Source organism: Dermacentor silvarum, chromosome 6 (genome assembly GCF_013339745.2).
Source record: "Dermacentor silvarum isolate Dsil-2018 chromosome 6, BIME_Dsil_1.4, whole genome shotgun sequence".
In the NCBI taxonomy this organism is placed as follows: domain Eukaryota; kingdom Metazoa; phylum Arthropoda; class Arachnida; order Ixodida; family Ixodidae; genus Dermacentor; species Dermacentor silvarum.
This window is the reverse complement of record NC_051159.1, coordinates 46,261,728-46,280,361: the sequence shown is the minus strand read 5'-3', so window position 1 is coordinate 46,280,361 and position 18,634 is coordinate 46,261,728. Positions and strand designations below refer to the sequence as shown.

At 46.4% G+C, this 18,634-nt stretch overlaps 1 protein-coding gene across 1 annotated transcript; it reads left to right on the top strand.

The window, feature by feature from the left end:
* The first annotated feature begins 643 nt into the window (after positions 1–643).
* Positions 644–14,583, top strand: LOC119456639 (uncharacterized). The gene is made up of 4 exons (XM_037718466.2): positions 644–648; positions 1,253–1,511; positions 11,705–11,916; positions 14,167–14,583. The coding sequence occupies exons 1-4, from the start codon at positions 644–646 to the stop codon at positions 14,534–14,536; spliced, it is 846 nt and encodes a 281-aa protein (XP_037574394.1). The 3' UTR covers positions 14,537–14,583.
* Positions 14,584–18,634: the final 4,051 nt, after the last annotated feature.

Here is an 18,634-nt window from a genome sequence, read left to right as displayed (position 1 = left end):
ACTTTTGCGGTTTTGTCTTTTCTTTACCTTGATACCCACCATAGTTGAATAGCGGAGATGGTGTTGGACTGCTAAGCACGAAGTCACGGCTGCATTTCGATGGGGGATAAATGTGAAGAGACGCGGTACTTATATTTAGGTGCACGTTAAAGAACCCCAGGTGGCCCAAATGATTACGGAGTCCCCCCACTACGGCGTGCCTAAAGATCAGATTGTTGTTTTGGCACGTGAAAGCCCAGAATTAATTTTTTTTACCTTGATACGTGTTAAATTCCGAACTAGACGATATGCCGTTCAATTATCGATTCCAGGTGATGCTGAGTTTGGAACAATAACAACCTTCAGTTATTGCTTAGATTACTTCTAGACTAGCCTGAACGGTTAACCATTACAATTAAAACTGCGCCAAAAATAATATTCGGAAACAATAATTTCTTCCTCAAGAGCTTTAGAAACCTTTAACGCGGGGGGTCTTAGGCAATACCATGTCTGTATCTCGGGCGGTTTCTGAACAGTCAACAAAGCGTTGCATGTAAAGACTACCACTAGATTTTCCTCAGACATTCATAGTGGTAGCTATATAAATGCCATATTTTATTACTTTAAAACGCTCATAATTGCGTACTAAGAATGCCGTACCGACATGTCGTAATTATCATTTGGGACAGCATGTAGTAAAGGTTTCTTGTACTGCATAGGAAAGGCTGACAGCGCTGCACATGCTTCATATGAAGCTGATAAAATAGGGCACCTTCTATTGCACCCCAAAAAGAAAAAGTCGCAGCGAGCCGGGATTTCTGCAAAGCTACACTTACGAACGCAAACCTGCAATACAGCCCAGCAGGCGTAGTATACTAGCGCCTTCTTGGGGAGGAGGAATGATATTTTTATTGTAGTTTTCACCTCAGTAAGTCCGTATTCTTGTTTACGTTGTCGCAAGTGCTCTTGAATGATTTACGAGAGGCTGCTATTAAACGTCTGTCGATGGCGATAGTTTTGCAAAAATTGAGCTTGATCATTATTGTTTTTTTTTTCTGTGAGAATTTGCAACGTTTTGTGAACGTTCACGGTATGATACGAAAGAAGTCAGCGGTGTCGCGCCGACATTTACATTTCCTCATACATAGGCAACGAGCTGGTACATAAACAAAGTGCTAATGCTGCCAGATATAACATGTAAACGCGTAACCACCCGCTCGACCACTTATTATAGTCTGCACGTGGTTTGTGTGTAACTCGTGTTTTTACGCAGAGACTGGAGCTGCACCCCGCTCTTCCCACCCGACGAAGAGTTCTGCCCTGGCCCCACCGCCGGCAAACGCCGGCACAGCGTGCAAGAGGCTATGGCCTACGTGCACGATACGCTGTTCGAGCTTTTGCGTGACTCGCCGCGCGCCGTGGCCGCTACAACGTCGACGTCCAGCATCTTCGAGACCATGTTTTCGATGCGGCCGGCGGCCTCACCACCTCCGTCGCCAACCAATACGCTGCCAGCGCCCTCTTCGCTACAGGTGCGTCTCAGGGAAGCCGTTGTTGCACTTGTGAAGGCATGGGGTTGTTTACAAAATGTACGATAGACAACTGTGGCTACTGTAGTTCTCAGTTTTTGGATATATCTCTGCATTTCTATATGCGGCTTTAAGCGGTTATCTGACGTTATTTATTATGTTTCTCGATTCCTAACTTCAAAGCACTTATACTGTTTAAATATACAGCAAGGCAATTATTATCTGCCAGTGCGCTCATTCATTGCAAATTGAGTCCTTTGTACCGCAATACCCGGTTGAAAAAGACAAAAGGAAGTTCTGTTGTGACTACAGAAATTCCTGTCGTACGAGAAAAGTTGCTGAAGTTTTGGTAGTTGCAACGCACATTTCTGACGTTACAACAGAAATTCTGACATTGCAACGGAAACAGTCCGTCGCGACGGCCAGGAGGTTTGAAGTCTCAACAGAAACTTTCTGTCGTGACAACAATAGATTTGAAGTCGCAACAAACTTTCTATCGCGACAACAATTCTGATGTCGCAACTGGATCTCTGTCGAAACTACAGAGAGTTCAAAAGTCGCAACAGAAACGTTCTGTCGCGACAACAAGAGTTCTGAAGTAGCAACAAGAACTTTATATCGCAATCACGATTCTGATGTCGCAACAGGAACTCTCTGTCGCGACGACAGGCGCTTTCTGCCATGTCGTTCGAATTGTGCAACTTCGTATCGCAACGACATAACTACAGACGTTTCGACAAAAGTACTTTCCGTCGCGACACTTTAAAATTTTATGTCACTTTCACATCAGTGGTGTACGCGGTACTTTTCTATTACGCGGTAAAGGTGCTTTCAAAGCAACGACACCGGTATGAAAGTCTAGGTCGCCAATTGTAATTATGCCGTGATGACGAGGCACACACAATCGCCGTACCGGGCTCCTCGAAATCGGCCACTCATCTTAATCATCCCATCAGCGACAATGGCTGTGCATTCATTTTGTTTTATTTTGTAAGATGGGACACACAGGCCTGTGGACTTGCACGTATTGTTACGCTAACACATTAGGTAATTTCCCAGAAATATTGTATAAGCTTTTGCAAAGTGTAATATAAGTTTTGGGTTGTTCCACAAAGCTGCACGAAAAGCTGTCTCGCTCTGGTTTCAGTATGCTTGCATAATCGCTACCGTGAGAAACCGGTAGTCTGTTTAAATGAGCACTTATCAACGAATGCTTATGTAGCTATTTTGCACTGAACACAGCAATTATATGCGCGCTCAAAAGTATAAAGAGGGAAATACAGCTGTTGAAATTAGGAGTAACAATCCTTACAGCGCCGCTGGTTGCTGTTGTCTTAACTATATAGCATTTCTTATCTATATAGATACCATTTAAACGAGTTGAATGTTGGGCTAGTTGGTATTTTGGCATGAGAACCATCTTGAAATGGCGCGCAACGGGACGGCACAACAGAGAAGAGGACGAACACTGGCGCAAACTAACAACTGACTTATTGAAGCCCAACCCACAGGTATATATATCCACAAGCTGCGCAGGCGCACTGTTATAAGGAACATGGAAACCGTCAAACAGGAAGTGATTAAACCAGTCTCGAAAGGAATTTCATTTTTGCATTGTACAGTGCAATTGATGTATCTATTACACACTCCTGACCTGCTTTCCTTATAAAAAAGCCTCTAACGTTTCACGAGCGGTTTTATGCTTGCTCTTGCCTAGTATTTTCGTGCTATGGAAAAGTGGTTCACAAGTGGGACAGCTACATGCACTAGTCAGCAGTATGAGTTTTCTTATTAGCCAGATTTCTTGCATTCTGCGTAAGTCAGTCACTGATGCATCGCACCATCTGGCCGATGTATACTTTTCCGCAGGATAGGGGAATCTCGTACACGACGTTGTTTGCACACTTAAGAGGACGCTTTTCAGGGTTCTTTTTACAGCTCACATTTTTGTCTGCAGAACTGATGCGACGGCTCAGCTGAGCAAGCTTCTTGGAGGTGGAAATAACCATCGGCACGTTAAACCGAGTAGCCACTTTTTTTTCAGGCAATGTGCGACCTTGTACATGTACGGAACCACTTCCGGCCTCTGAGTGCCCACCAGGGTTTCCGCTGCTTTCTTGCAAGAATGGCGCTTCGTTATTTTTTGAGGAGCGTTTCCGCTACTGACACGACGACCGACCCAGGGAAGCCGGCTGAAAAAAGCCTTCCCAATTGTAGATCAAAACCAGCTTGCACATTGTGAATGCACGACTACCGAAGCGCGGATTCCAAGCAGAGTGCTGCAATGCCTCTCTTAATTATCTTAGAGTCAAGGTCACACTTTTTACTTTTTTGAACGAACGGATTTGCACAGACCTAAAGAGCTCTTTGTCATCTTTTTTTAATGTAATATTGATTAACGACTGCACAGAGCGTCAGACTACAGGACATCAGACTAGAGGACATCAGACTACAGGACATCAGACTACAGGACGTCAGACTACAGGACGTCAGACTACAGGACGTCAGACTACAGAACGTCAGACAACAAATGTCCGAAAATACGACAGACTGAAATTTCCGGTTGGGTGTTTCAACTGTGTATGCGTTTTTAAATAATCAATTTCCAAAGTCATATAGCCATTAGAAGCGATAAGTGAAAAGCTTGGGCACATCCATACACCAGTCATCATTCTCACGCTGACCTAACCTCCGCACTAGGGCCAAAATTTGCTCTTGATCTTAAGGAGTGTGTTGGTCTGGGCTGGTTGGTACATCATTGGTAAGGGAACAAACAGCGCTAGGACGGGACGGAGTGAGTAGACATCAACGCCTTGTCTGTCTACTCACTTCGTCCCGTCCTAGCGCTGTTTGTTCTCTTGATCTTTATGGGGAAACTAAATAAAACTACACAAAGTGTAAACACATCTTATTTCTAATGAAATGTAACTCTAGCGTTTTATGTGACAAACCCACGACCTGATTATAAGGCACGCTATAGTGGGAGGCTACGTATTCAGTTTGACCATTAGCGGATCTTTAACCCCACAAAGACCGAAAACCATTCCACATCAAAGAAAATTAAAGGAACATGTTCATTTTACGTGAACAAGTTTCATGTAAGCAAACCGTGGAGAGTATATTGGTGTGAAGAAAACAGTGAAGTAGGGCGCTATAGACCTACACCACGGCGCTACGTCACGAAAATGCGGTGGCGCTGTTGTCGGAATGTAGTTTCGCATGGTAGGCACTCCGCCGCCGAGCCGCCACCCGTGTCGCGCCTACCAAAGCAGCCGCTCGGTTTCGCGGGTGGTTGTGCGGTTCCATCTGTGAGGTCTTTATTCTATGATCTTACAACGAAGAAATGCAGTATGTCGACGAGCTGAGTTGCGTCGAAATACGCAAGAGGCTAAAGTTTTCATGGGTTTCCTGTTGATGAAAACCGTCGCAAGCAATGGGCCGCCGCGGTAAAAAGTGAAAGTTGGATTCTGATGCTAGATCATTCGTTATGCGCAAAACATTTCGTAACCATTAAGCTTCTGTTTTATTATGAGTGGCGTGCATAAGCGAAGCTATATATGATCATAGGATCGTTATTAGCGTGTCATTACACAATTTCTTGCCGCATTGTGTGAAAGCTACATTAGGTTTATCCTTGAATGTAAGTCGAGCGAGCAGATGCCCCACAAAGCACGTCATTTTCAAATTTATTTTTATCTAAAGAATTGAGCCACCTGCAGTGTAGATATCCTATCACACTTTCACATACGCAAGCAGCACGGTCACAGCTGTGTTAATTAGCAGTGTGGATGTCATAAACACGCCTAAACGTGTCAATAAAATTTCGAGCGCGAAATAAAATGTACAGTGTTAGTACAGAGTTGGAGCTATCGGACAGCCACGGCCAACTGCTCAGATTGTGTGGGCCTACACAAGTGGCGTGACCGAATACGGTACCTCGCCTGTCCCATCACCGAGGCGATCGCTTCTATCACAGCTCACAGCGAGGTAGAAATCAGCTACAGCTTGTTTGTAACATGAAATAGTTCTTAATAGAAAAAAAATCTCGAATTTTTGCGTGTTTCGTGAAGCAGCGCCCAGTACTAAACCACTGGCGCGATCGGGAGCAATGCTCCGACGCCATTTCGTCTCGCCGACGAAAATCAAGCGCCGGCCGTCTCAGCGAGGCGGCTCGGCTGGCTTGCAAGTACTGCGTTTCTTTGCCATTCGCACCAACGACACCGACAAAACCTGTTCATTTAGGCCCACGTTAATTGTGTTGTCAGAAATAAGCGCGCTATGATGAGCTGCAGGCCAGGTCGCAAGCGGTATCGGCCGTCACTGCGGCGGTCTGCTAGCTAGGCCTAGCGTCTCGTTCGGCCGTATACCGATGGGGGCGAAATGCAAGAGCGTGCACTGAGTGCACATAAAAGAACCTCATGTAGTCAAAATTAATCCGGCGCCCCCACTACCGTGTCCTGCATAATGAAATCGTGGTTTAAGCACCCACACCCCCCACCCCACAAAAAAAAAGAAAAAAAAATGTGCCATCCGCGCGGCGCGTGGGCGGAGCCTACGCGACGTCGCTATAGGCCTAAAATATATCGACGGTGCCTACCGCTGTTTACAAACATGGTGTAGGTCTATACCGTAAAAATATTTCAGTATGGTTTTCTCCAGTCTCCTCACGTCACAATAATGTAACAGCCAAGGTGAGGATCGGGCGGTGACCCGCTGCGTTGTTTCAACCGCCCAATGAAACAGTCTGCTCATTTATTGGAGGTTACTTTTGTTTGTTTCCAAAGTGAATAGAATTGCCTACCTTGACAGGGATTTCTCACTTAATTGACCGAAAAGAGGTGAGAAACACGCAGATGTAGAGAGCGTATTCGGTGGGGCTGAGCTAGCGCAGTGAAAGTAGATATAGCCTGATGAGGAAGGTGGTTCCGGCGTATGTTACTGGACCGCTTCCCCTTGCTTAGCTTGCGGTGACTTGACGAAAATTGCGGTGGTATGCAACTCAAGGTTGAAACTGCCGCTAAAACGGATCGTCATTGAACAAGAGTTGTCACAGCGTTGGCGCATACATGCCGAAAGGTCTCGACAACGATTAAGCTGCCACCTAAATATTTTTATTATACGCAAATAAATTAATTCTTCCGGGAAGTTCCGAGTAGCCAGTGCCAGAATGATCGGTGGACAGATATCCTATATTTCTCTCTGACGAAATAGAGGATGGCAGGGTTTTGTTCGACATATTAATGCACCTTTAATGCGTCACTTTGAGTTCTCGCGGATGTGTGACGTCGCATGATATAGAGGCGCAGTGGGTGCAGCCCAAAAATATCTTGAGCAATCACGGACCGCTACTGGTCAGAAATGCCTGGACTCGGAAAGAAATGTATTTTCATTTGTTTTGTCTAATCGTGCATAATCAGTGTGTATACGTCATACTATATGGGGAGATTTCACGGCTTTTGCGTGCGTCGTCGCGTGAGAGACAGACGAAGTTGGGGAGGCCCGAAAAGTGTTTGACCAATCGTGGGGGACTGGTTGCAGAAATGGAATAGAAACTGTTAGGAATAGTTTTAAGTTATAGAGCCCATGATATTGTTAGGTGCTATTGGAAGATGAAAAAAAAATGGGCTGGCAGACCATGTAAAGCGTAGGATAGATAACTGGTCGACCATTAGGGTTACAGAATGGATACCAAGATAAGAGGACGGCAGAAAACCAGGTGGGTTGATGAAGTTAGGAAATTTTCAGGCGCAAGTTGGAATCAGCTAGCGCAAGACAGGGGTAATTGGAGATCACAGGGAGAGGCCTTCGTCCTGCAGTGGACATAAATATAGGCTTATGATGATGATGACGATTATGATGGGAAGATGATGATGTCGACCCTTGGATTTAGTGGGACATACCCATAATCGACTACTGGCTGATCTGAGGACGACATGGACTTGCTTGATGTAGGCTGGCTTCCATGTTGGCCAGTGCTTGCTGCCCCTTGTAAATACCCATTCTAAATAGTTTCCCTGTGCTTGCGTTGTAGTGCTCGTTAAAGAACCCCAGGTGGTCAAAATTATTCCGGAGCCCTCTACTAGGGCGTGCCTCATTATCAGAACTGGTTTTGGCACGTAAAGCCACAGAAAGAAGAATAGTTTCCCTACTGGGCTTCCACGTACCACCTATTTGATGGAAGTGTGGGGTACTTCTGACCAGGGAGCTTCACAGCGGACGCAACCTCGGATCTACCGCCATGCTGCGAGCTGATGACACGTCACCGCCAGCTACGCCTGCGACCAGTACCTAGTTTATCGCCCTCTCACTGCCCCCAGACCCCGGGGCCTTTTCCGCGGCAAGCAGCGTTGACGTGGATGAGTGGCTCAGCATGCACGAGTGTGTCAGCAAACATAATGACTGGGATCCAATTATACTACTGGCCAACCCCATATTTTAGCTCGGCAGAAACCCTCGCGTCTGGTTTCGGACCCAAGAGGACAATCTCACGAGCTGGATCTCATTCAAGCAGCAGCTCCGCGACCTTTTCGGCAACCCGTTTGGTCGACCGCTTGCCGCCAAGAAAGAATTGGCGGTACGTACCCAGACGTTAATGTAGCCTTACTTGTCGAACATACAGGACGTGCTGGCCTTGTGTCTACAATCTGACCAGAAGATGTCCGAGGATGACAAGTTAGCCCACATTTTATAGGGTATCGCCGACGACGCGTTAAATCAGCTTATCTTCACCAATGTCACCACCGCTGACAGTGTGATCAAAGAGTGTCGTTGTCTAGAGCAAGCGAAATGCCGGCGCATCTCGCTTCAGTTTGAGCCTCTACCGAATACCGCTGCAACGTCCTCCTGCGAGGAAATTCCTTGTCAACTATCCACATCAGGTGACGAGACGCGCATCGTCCGCCGAGAACATTAGGCCACATATCCGGTTTCGTATAAACCAACGTTATGCGAGACCTCGACGCCGGCTGTTTCATTGGTCCAGGCCCTTGTTCGCCAGGTGTTTGCGAACCTTAGCCCCCTATCTACTGTCTGCTCTATGAACACTCATGACGGCGCCATAGTTCACACGGACAGGCCTTGTCACGGACCGTACGCCCTTCATCGTTCCAGAAACCAGTTTGAATAAAGAACAGCCGATGATAAACCTCTCTGTTTCCGCTGCTGCCGAGCTGGACACATTGTTCGCTATTGCCGCAGGCAGTGGCCTGGTCCCTTCCGTACTGCAAGCCACTATCCGCGCCGCACCAAATCCTCTGCACCCAGCGTCTCTGAGGAAGGTACCCGCTACTCCCGGTCGCCTCCGCTGCATCGCCATCCATCTCGTTCACCGACTTGCCCCCGCTCCCCTTCGCCTTCCTTCAGCCGTCGATTTTCGCCGGAAAACTTGACTGCGCAGCTCCCGGAAGTAATGCTGCACTGCCGACCTTGACCCAATATCCCCTATTGCCCTGAAGTGCCAACCGGAACATCCTCCTTGAAGTCCAGGTCAACGGCGTCCCTGCCAACTGTCCATTCCATGCCAACTGTCCCAACCATGGCGCTGGAGTAAAATTATTTCTCGCAATAAAATTTAAAAATAAAACCTACACGTATATAAGTATTACTTGCAATGCATTTCCCCGAAATATTCTAAGCGGGAAAAAAATTTGCCCACGTGAGGGTCATTTGAATTTCACGAAATGGTGGAAACAGGTTGCAAGAAACACATTCGCTAAATATCGACCGTGTTGCACATTCGTTTAAACTTTGCGTTTTCCTGGACACATTATTAACGAAGGCGAACACCCAATGGCAAGGAGTGCATAAGAAAGAAAAATTTTGCGAATCTGGTCCCAGGTTTTAGTTGTCCGGATTGCCGTTGGGACACGCCAGCAACCGAGGAGAACTTGTTGTGGAAGTGTGATAACGGCAATTTGCGCAGAGAGGACGTCTCGGGGACGCTAGCTGCCGCGACCACTGGAGCCGAAACCCCATGCCGAATGCGAATCGTTTGCTTTGCAACTTTTGCCGTTTTTGTCGTTGGACTTTCACCGCCTATACAAAAGCCCCGATGCAAAGCGAGCGTGCTCTCGCGCAAGCAGGAACGGTGTTCTTCCGCGAACGTCATCTAGCACTTGAGACGAACGTGCTCTCACCGAAGAGCTTTGGGGCGTGCTCTGGCTGACCGCTGGAGAAAGAGAGAGTCCTTCGTCACCCGCCATCTTCTGCCATTGTGGCATCTGTGGGAGATGGCTTCAACGGCGCGAGACGTGCATAGCAGTCACCTGCACCTCGGTGCTTGCACAGCTGGAGAGGATACATATGGCGAATTAGCTTATGTGCTATAGTGTGATGACAGGTTCTTTTGTGTTAATGTTTCTGGCGGTTCTCTGAGGCGGAGCCTCCCAGATCCCAATCGAGGACAAAGCCGTTTGTTGAAAAACACACAAACTTTTAATAAAACTAGAAGAATAAAGAATCAAAGTAAACGCTTAGCAAGACATTACAGCAACAAACACAGGAAAGTTCGGGCAGGAAGCGGGCGTGTGCGCGTGCTATAGTCTCGACGCGAAGCAGCGGAGACGAGACGACGAGAGAAGTGGTGTTGGTCTTACCATAGAAGGTCGTTGTATCGGACCGTCGTACAGGCTACCAGTGCGGGGCAGCTCTGGAGTGGAGTGAGAAGACAGGCGGCTCGGCAGCACGGGAAGACGGCGCTGGCGTTCTGGCCGGGCAGCTGGTCGTGGAGCTCGGGCCCGTAGCCCGACAGCTCTCGTTCTGCCCACGGGCGCAGACGCTCACCGGCCTCGGGCAGCAGCAATTGACTATCGGGCAGAGTGACGATGCCCAGGAAGGCAGGCGGCTTGGCAGTACGGGTTGACGGTGGCAGCGTTCTGGCCGGGCAGCTGGTCGTGAAGCTCGGGCCCGTAGCCCGACCGCTCTAGTTCTGCCCACGGGCGTAGACGCTCACCGACCTCGGGCAGCAGTTCATCAATGGATGGATTGGCGACGCCCAGGAATGGGTTGGCAGGAGGCCCCGGTCGGTTGAAGTCCTGGTGGCTCGGGTCCGGAACCCGACGGCCGTCTTCAACCCCCGATCCGGTGACCGACCTTGTCCTGGTGCCGCTTCTGGAACTCTTCCCCCCTACTGCCAGCGCGGCTCGCTTTTGCTGTCGCTCTGGCCGATTTGTCATTCGTTCATTGGTTGCTTGAAGCTCCGTGGTATTTTGCGATTGGATGCCTTTTTCTTTGTTTTGTTTCTTGCGCCGCGTGTTCACGCGCCGGACGGTCTTCGGCGTCGTCGTTTTCCATCAGCATGGAATTCGCCTCGGCGTGCGCACTACTCGTCGTCTGCTCTTTGTCTCCAACCACCGCACCGTTTCGCACACCACAAATATCACCGTCGCGCACTACACATCACAATAGCCACCTATGCTAGCTGTGTATGGACTGGTGAATTGTTCTGTTTTCTACGGAATTGCAAAACAACAGAACAAACGCTGCCTAATTAACAAACGCACTCCTTCGGACGCATCATTGCTTTGATAGACCGAAAAGCCTTCCATGCAAGTTAGGCGATTCCCTTACATTGACAACCATCGTTAGACGGTACCTGCAGAACTTCTGTTTTATTTTCAATAGTCCCTTTGAAGTGGGAATGCTAAAAATATTTGTCCAGTCAGAACAACCAGCAATATATTGAATGCATGGAAGGGTGGCCGCTTTTCACTCGCCGGGATGTTTCCATTAGCCATTGCGTTCCGCAGCTAACACAAGGTCACGGGTACAATTTCAGACCATGGCGGCTGCATTCTAATACAAGCGAAATGCAAAAATGCTCCTGTAGCAAGTTTATATGCTCCTTTAACGCAACTGGATGCTTTCAAAAATAACTAACATCCCTTTGCGGTGGTTTCTGGTATAGCCTTGTAATGACTTGGGACGTTATAGACCCCGTCAGTGAACCATGAATCAATCAATCAATCAATCAATCAATCAATCAATCAATCAATCGTCTTTCTGACGGTTAACTCTATTATGTTATTCCCATCAGCATTGCCTATACCTCGTTCTTACGCAATCATTCAAAATAATTGCGCCTGCAACCATTAATTTACAACACCCTATTATAACGCCCACTTGCAGACAAAATTATACCAAGCTAAAGTGCTCTTTTTTGAAGTTCCCTTATCGTGGCGATGCTGCCTCCGTCGCAGGTGCAAGGCACCACCGATTCGACCGCAGCCGCAGAGGTAAGCCTGGAGTCGACGCAGGAGCAGACCACCCTGGACTCGGCACCAGAGAGTCTGAACCCGCGCGTGGACGCGCGGCGGTACCTCGTGAGCGACGAGCTGTGCGTCATCTACGAACACATCGAATCACGCTGGGCCGAGGTCTGCGCCAAGCTGCGGGCGGATCTCAACGGCAGGTGAGGAGTACAGCCAGCACATCAACACATGGCACGCCAAGAGCCAAGGGCTATGAATTGGGCTAGCAGGTGTGTATTAATTTTTCTTGCGCTAAGTGCTGTAGGACGCAAGAGGGACGAAACTAACACTGGATACACCATGTCACTTCGAGTCCGCTTCATATCCAGTGTTCGTTTCGTCCCTGTTGCGTCCTACAGTAATTAGCACAAGAAAAATGAAGAGCCAAGGGACTAACGAAAACTTTCTGAGTTGCGCACATAATTTAAATTGAATTCTAAAAGTTGTTCGCAAGAACTCGTTTCGTCCCTGTTGCGTCCTACAGTAATTAGCGCAAGAAAAATAAAGAGCCAAGGGACTAACGAAAACTTTCTGAGTTGCGCACATAATTTAAATTGAATTCTAAATGTTGTTCGCAAGAATGCGCGTTTTTTAAAATAAAACGTACTTTGTATCAAAATACAAAGAAAAAAATGAAGTGGCGATACACCGAGTACTAAGTTTGCATGAATAAAATTTATTAAATGGCCCAAATACAAAAAAAAAATGTTATAGCGCTTTTAAAATCTTCCTGCCGATGTTGTTGCTAATAACCCATACGTGAGGCGCATTAGTGGCCTCTGAATAACACAGCAATACGTCGACATCCAGATGCTAAAACAATACGTTATGTTTTAAGGAAATGAGAATTCGTTTGCGAAAATTCAGTTGTCTGCTATGTGTGGACTGCTGACAGAGAGCTTGCGATGCAGTTTAAGTGGCGCCAGTATAGGGAGAGCCGGAAAATCGGCTACTGGCGTGCCGGTTTTCCGGCGTGCCATTAAAAAAATTTAAATGCATAATCGACTAATTAACAAAAATAAACTAATCATGTTTTTAACTACCACCCTTATGGCCCGTATTGCAATTTACAAATTCTAGCCGGTTGAGTTCGCAAGGCGGATTCATTGGAACGAATTCTCAGTGTGACATCAGTTTCGAGATATTAATTCTCGAACTTTGCGGAGAATTGCATTGGTGTTCTAGTTACTTTCTTAAAATGCCGTTTTATGCATTGAAGCACAAAAGTAACTGGAACACCAATGTATTTCTCCTCGAAGTTCGGGAATTGTCATCCCGAATACGGGATGACAATTTGCAAATTGCAATATGGGCCGGGCCATAAGGTGGTTAGTTAAAAACATCATTAGTTAATTTTTGTTAATTCGTTGATCATGCATTTCAATTTTTAGTGGAAGTAATTTATAGATGACTCGTCGATAAGTCCAGCGTGATCAGCAAGCATGCAACCTGATTGTAAGGTTCGGCGACAACATATGCAACCGATGAAATCCACTACAACAATCGAGAATGTCCTGATAGCAAGCAGGTGCGCCGTGCACCGAGCTGTGACTTTAAAAATTGTTAGCAGGTTAAAGAGGGGTCATCAGAAAAAGGGCTAAACATTGTACGCGTGTCAACGAGATCACGTCCCTGCAGGGCAGGTTCGCTGGCGGCAAATACAAGCGTTTTCACATTTGGACATGCTGAGACCCGTCAGAAAAATATTCGCTGCAATATCGATGAACGTCCAGGGCTATGGAGGCGTCAGTCCTATAAATCTGAACGTCCAGCTGATTCCTCTCATCTCCTTCAAGAAAAACGAGTTGACTTGATAAAAGAATAGCACAGGTTCAACAAGAAACAGCACCCGGCAACGGTCTCAAAACATTCGAATTTCTAGTCTTGCAACCTTCAGTGCACTTATACGTTATAGCTTTACATGTATTTGCGTTGTACATGTGATTTTACATGTACAACGCGAACCCATGTCTCCAAAATGTCGTATCCGCTTAGCTAAGTATGTAGGAGAGAAGCTGTAAACTTTGGTCGTTACCTGCTGGTCATACAACAGCATACTCGGTCATACAAGTGCCGTGTTTCCTTGATCTTCATGTTGTCAATGATGTCAAATATGGCTATCATCAGGGACCGAACCTGAACCATGAATTCGAGACTATTGCAAACCATTTCTGATGCATGACACAGGGTATACATACCCGCAAGAACGTGACGAAGCGTGCAATGCACATACCATGCACAGATTGAACGGTGTTGATATTGAAATGCCCATGCAGCAATGGTCGTGTAAACAAATATGGAGATGAAGATGCGATAAGTTCAAGGAAGGAACACCCGTGGGTGCCCCTTCTATTAGTTCACCTGCAGGTTGCAACATTAAATACCAGAATAAACTGTTCACTCAACCGCAGATACAACCAGTTCCTCGCCGACTGCCGCAGCTGCTTGGAGAGCGAGTCCGGCGGTTGCGAGCGCGACCAGCTGCGCCACGAGATGGCCGATGCACGACGTGATCTTATCGCCGAGATGAAGGAGGTCTTCCGGTCCACCTGTGACGAATTCGACGAGTGGCGCATGCACTATCTGGAGCGCGAGCTCGAGCTGTCGTGCTCGGCGCTGCAAGATGGCGACCGCTTCCGTGTGATGTCGGCTGTACTGCGCTTCGAGATCCTGGAAGGCCTGCCAGAGCTCGAGAAGCGCACAAGGGAGAGGGCAGCCGCACTCTGGAAGGAGCTCACTGAGGAGCAGTGGACAGACGTCGACGTACTCTTCGACGCCTAGCGCACCTATATCGCGTGACTTGAAAAATGCAGTTTTTTTTGCTGCCTGCTCGACTCCTTGTGTTTATGTCTGTCTAGACTGCTGCCTACAATGCATGCTTAGAAGAAGTATTCAAGCTCTTACACTGGGAAGGCTTAGGAGTGAGGATCAACGGTGAATATCTCAGCAACCTTCGGTTTGCAGATGGCATTGTGCTATTCAGCAACAATGGGGACGAATTACAACAAAAGATTGAGGACGTTAACCGAGAAAGTGTTAAAGTGGGATTGAAAATTAATATGCAGAAGACAAAGATAATGTTCAATAGCCTGACAAGGGAACAAGAATTCAGGATCGCCAGTCAGCCTCTAGAGTCTGTAAAGGAGTACGTTCATCTAGGTCAGTTAATTACAGGAGACCCTGATCATGAGAACGAAGTTTCCAGAAGAATAAAGTTAGGATGGGGTGCATACGGCAGGCATTGCTAAATCCTGACTGGGAGCTTATCACTGTCGTTGAAAAGAAAAGTGTACAATCGGTGCATTCTACCGGTGCTAACATATGGGGCAGGAGCTTGAAGGTTAACAAAGGATCTCGAGAACAAGTTAAGGACCACACAAAGAGCGATGGAACGAAAAATGTTAGGCCTCACGTTAAGTGTCAGCAAGAGAGCGGCGTGGATCACAGAGCAAACGGGGATAGCCGGTGTAGATAACCGGTGGACTATTAGAGTTACAGAACGGGCGCCAAAAGAAACGAAGCGCAGTTGAGGATGGCAGAACACTAGGTGGGGTGATGTGGTTAGGAAATTTGCAGGGCCAAGTTGTAATCTGCGAGTGCAAGACAGGAGTAATTGGAGATCGCAGGCTGCAGTGGTCATAAGTATAGGCAGATGATGATGATGATGACACGTGCTGACTATCACACTGAGTGCCTCAAGCTACTTATAGATTTTCCTTTCTTTATATGATTGCCAGGCACAGTCGCCGTTGGTGCTGCCGTTGTCGTGCTGTCGCAGTACCAACGCCCCTGTGCCGTTGGGTTCTCGTGGAAGGGTTAGGTGGGTCCAGAGACATGCAGTGGGCGTCTGTGAAAGTGAAGACTAGTGGATTGAAGAAGCCTACTGTCACGCTGTGCTCAATCGGCTCTGCCCGATTAAGGGCAGCGTTCTGGCTTCCGTTGCTGGAAAGAGCGCTGCGCATGCTCCCATTAGCGTTCCTGCTGAGCACCTTACGTGTCAAGCACGCGCTGGTGCTTACAGGCTGTCGAACTGAAGCGGAACTGAACCGAAAATCAGATCTGAATCGTTATTCTCAGCCGAACAGGAACAGAACCGAACCCGAACCCGAACGTTCAGGAGGAACGGTCCCAACTGGCCCCGACCAGAGCTAAAGCCCTGGGTCATTCTTGCGGAATTTCTGCGACTGTGCCGGCAGCTGTGCGGACGACAGTCGACTAGACGAGAGTCGCGGCGCGCGGAGTTTTACCCCTAGAACAGTCATATATGGCTCGACACATGTTACTCAACCATACACATTGTCAGCACGTAGTGTCTAGAACTATGAACGAGGACTAATGCGTACGACATTTATTTATTTATTTATTTATTTATTTATTTATTTATTTATTTATTTATTTATTTATTTATTTATTTAAATATACTGCAAGGCCTAGTCGGGCCCAAGCTGGAGTGGTTACATCAATTATAATAAACAAGAGTAGAAGCAGAAAAATACAGCGATATGAACATTTTAAATAGAGAATTATCAACAATAATATGAAGCGGGAATAATAGTTGTAGTTAGCAACTTAAAAACAAAGCAGTGATATACCATGCACACGCAGCAGTACACTGTATTCAGCATTTCACATAATATTATATAAAACTGACGCGACAGTTGATTAACTTGCTCCATTGTGGCATAGTACAATATTAATAAAAGAAAAATTATTCACAAGATGAACAAACGATTGTGTCGTATAAGCGTTAACTACCTCCTTGAGGTAATTTATTCCATAGTGAAATAGGATGAGGAAACAGGGAATATTGATGTACTGTAAAGGTGATTAAATCGGTTGCCTAACTGTTTTGCTGTGGTGTGTATGGTCAAAGCGCATGGACATCGCGGTTATGTAAAGTTCACGCGGTATTTTAAGGTGACCATCGTAAAGCTGATAGATAAATTTTAATCTGGACACCATTCTACGATGATCGAGCTTTTTCATCTTTGCCATATCCCGAAAGACAGATACACCCGAGAGACGCAAATAGGTAGAATAGATAAACCTCAAGGGTAAGTTCAGCACCCTATTCTATTTTTTTAATTAAATATGCTTGATATGGACTCCAGATTAGGTCCGCATATTATAATTTTTGCCTGATGAGAGCTTTGTATGCTGTTAACTTTAAGGCAGGTGGCGCATGATGCAGTTGCCGTTTTGAAAATTCCAGCATTTTTAGTGCGTTATTACAAATATTATCCGTATGAGGTTCCCACCTTAAGCTGCTCTTGAGTGTAACACCCAAATATTTCACTTGCCGTGTGTTTTTACCACAGCGTGAAAACATACAGGAAAAAAATGCGTTGAATTTGTGAGAAATTATAGAGGGATCGTCAAGGCTTACACCCGGTGCTTTTATCTCTGTGATACCGTTTTTATCTTTACACAAATAGCGCCAGTATCTTTTGGGGTTGTTCTAACATGAAAAAGGACAAAGTGCAGGGAGAAAATTGGTCAAGCAAGCAAGCAATTGGTTTCTTGCTGCGTGCATTTTTTTCCTGAGAAGTGTCTACTAGACTTGGAAGCTGTTTCTTGTCACCACGTTTACGACAGCGTTTAATATTGCGTTTCAGATGAATGAGATCACGATTAATCCATGGGTAGTTCCTGTTGATACGTTTCTTTTTAAAGGCACATAACTGCGTTCACAGTGAAATATCATGTCTTTAAAACGTGACCACAACTCATTAACGTCTGTTATCTCACTGAAATATGGGAACAAGGATTCCATATAGCTAAGTACCTGCACCATCATCCGCATGCGTATAGTCCCTGATTAAACGTGTCAGAAGGTTTAACTGCTGATCGCGAGCCCGCAATAGCACATGTCAAAACGAGTAACTTGTGATCAGATATCCAATCTTTGACACTAACAGAGAAGTCTGATAGGGAACTGTTTACAAACGCAAAGTCGAGAACAGAAGAAGAACTGTAAATTCTGGTAGCTTCGGGAACGTGCTGGTTTAAGGAAAAGGTAAACGAAGTTAGTAGTGCTGGCTCAACATTTTTAGAATTCTTGTCGTCATGAGAAAGACTGGACCAGTTAATGTCGGGTAACTTGAAATCACCAATGATAAGGATGTTTGAAGCGAACTTGTATTTTTCAGCAAGTAACCATATAGTTCTTCTAAATATTCAGAGGGAGCATTCGGAGGACGATAGACACCACCCAGAGTTATATTCTTACCAAGACTTTCAATTTCAACCATATGCTTTCATGATTATTCATGTCGTCTAAGCGGGTAAATATAATGTTTTTTTTATTGCAATTGCAACTCCGCCACCCCGTGATCCTCTGCTTCTACGGATTAGTGTGTAGAAAGATGACACTATTTCAGAATTTTGCACATCAGAATGTAGCCATGCAGGTTGCTCTGATGACTAAAACCTGTAGTTGATGAGTCAAAATTGTAACTTCACGGAACTGTACTTAATTAAGAACACTGTGTGCATTGAGCGAAACAAGCCGGACCATGTTACAAGATACTTGTCATTTCTTAGAGCACTTACAGGTGGCCCCAAGCGTAGACTGATAAGGCAAACTGATAGACTGATAAGACTGATAAGGTTGCATAGATGCAGTGGATTGGAACAACTCTACAATTTCTAAGTGTGTCCCATACATACAGCTTGCAATCAACTTTCCGCTTATCAAAAACGAGGGAACCCGCCGTGGTTGCTCAGTTAGCTAAGGTGTTGCGCTTCTGAGCGCGAGGTCACGGGGTTGAATCCGGGCCGCAGTGACCGCATTTCGATTTAGGCGGAATGCCAAAACGCCCCTGTGCTTGCGTTGTAGTGCACGCAAGGTAAATATACCTGGTAGCGAAGCTTCCATAG

Coding starts and splice junctions, on each gene's coding strand:
- LOC119456639 (XM_037718466.2), top strand. Junction 1,512..11,704: donor CAGCGCCCTCTTCGCTACAG/GTGCGTCTCAGG, acceptor CCTCCGTCGCAG/GTGCAAGGCACCACCGATTC. Junction 11,917..14,166: donor CGGGCGGATCTCAACGGCAG/GTGAGGAGTACA, acceptor ACTCAACCGCAG/ATACAACCAGTTCCTCGCCG.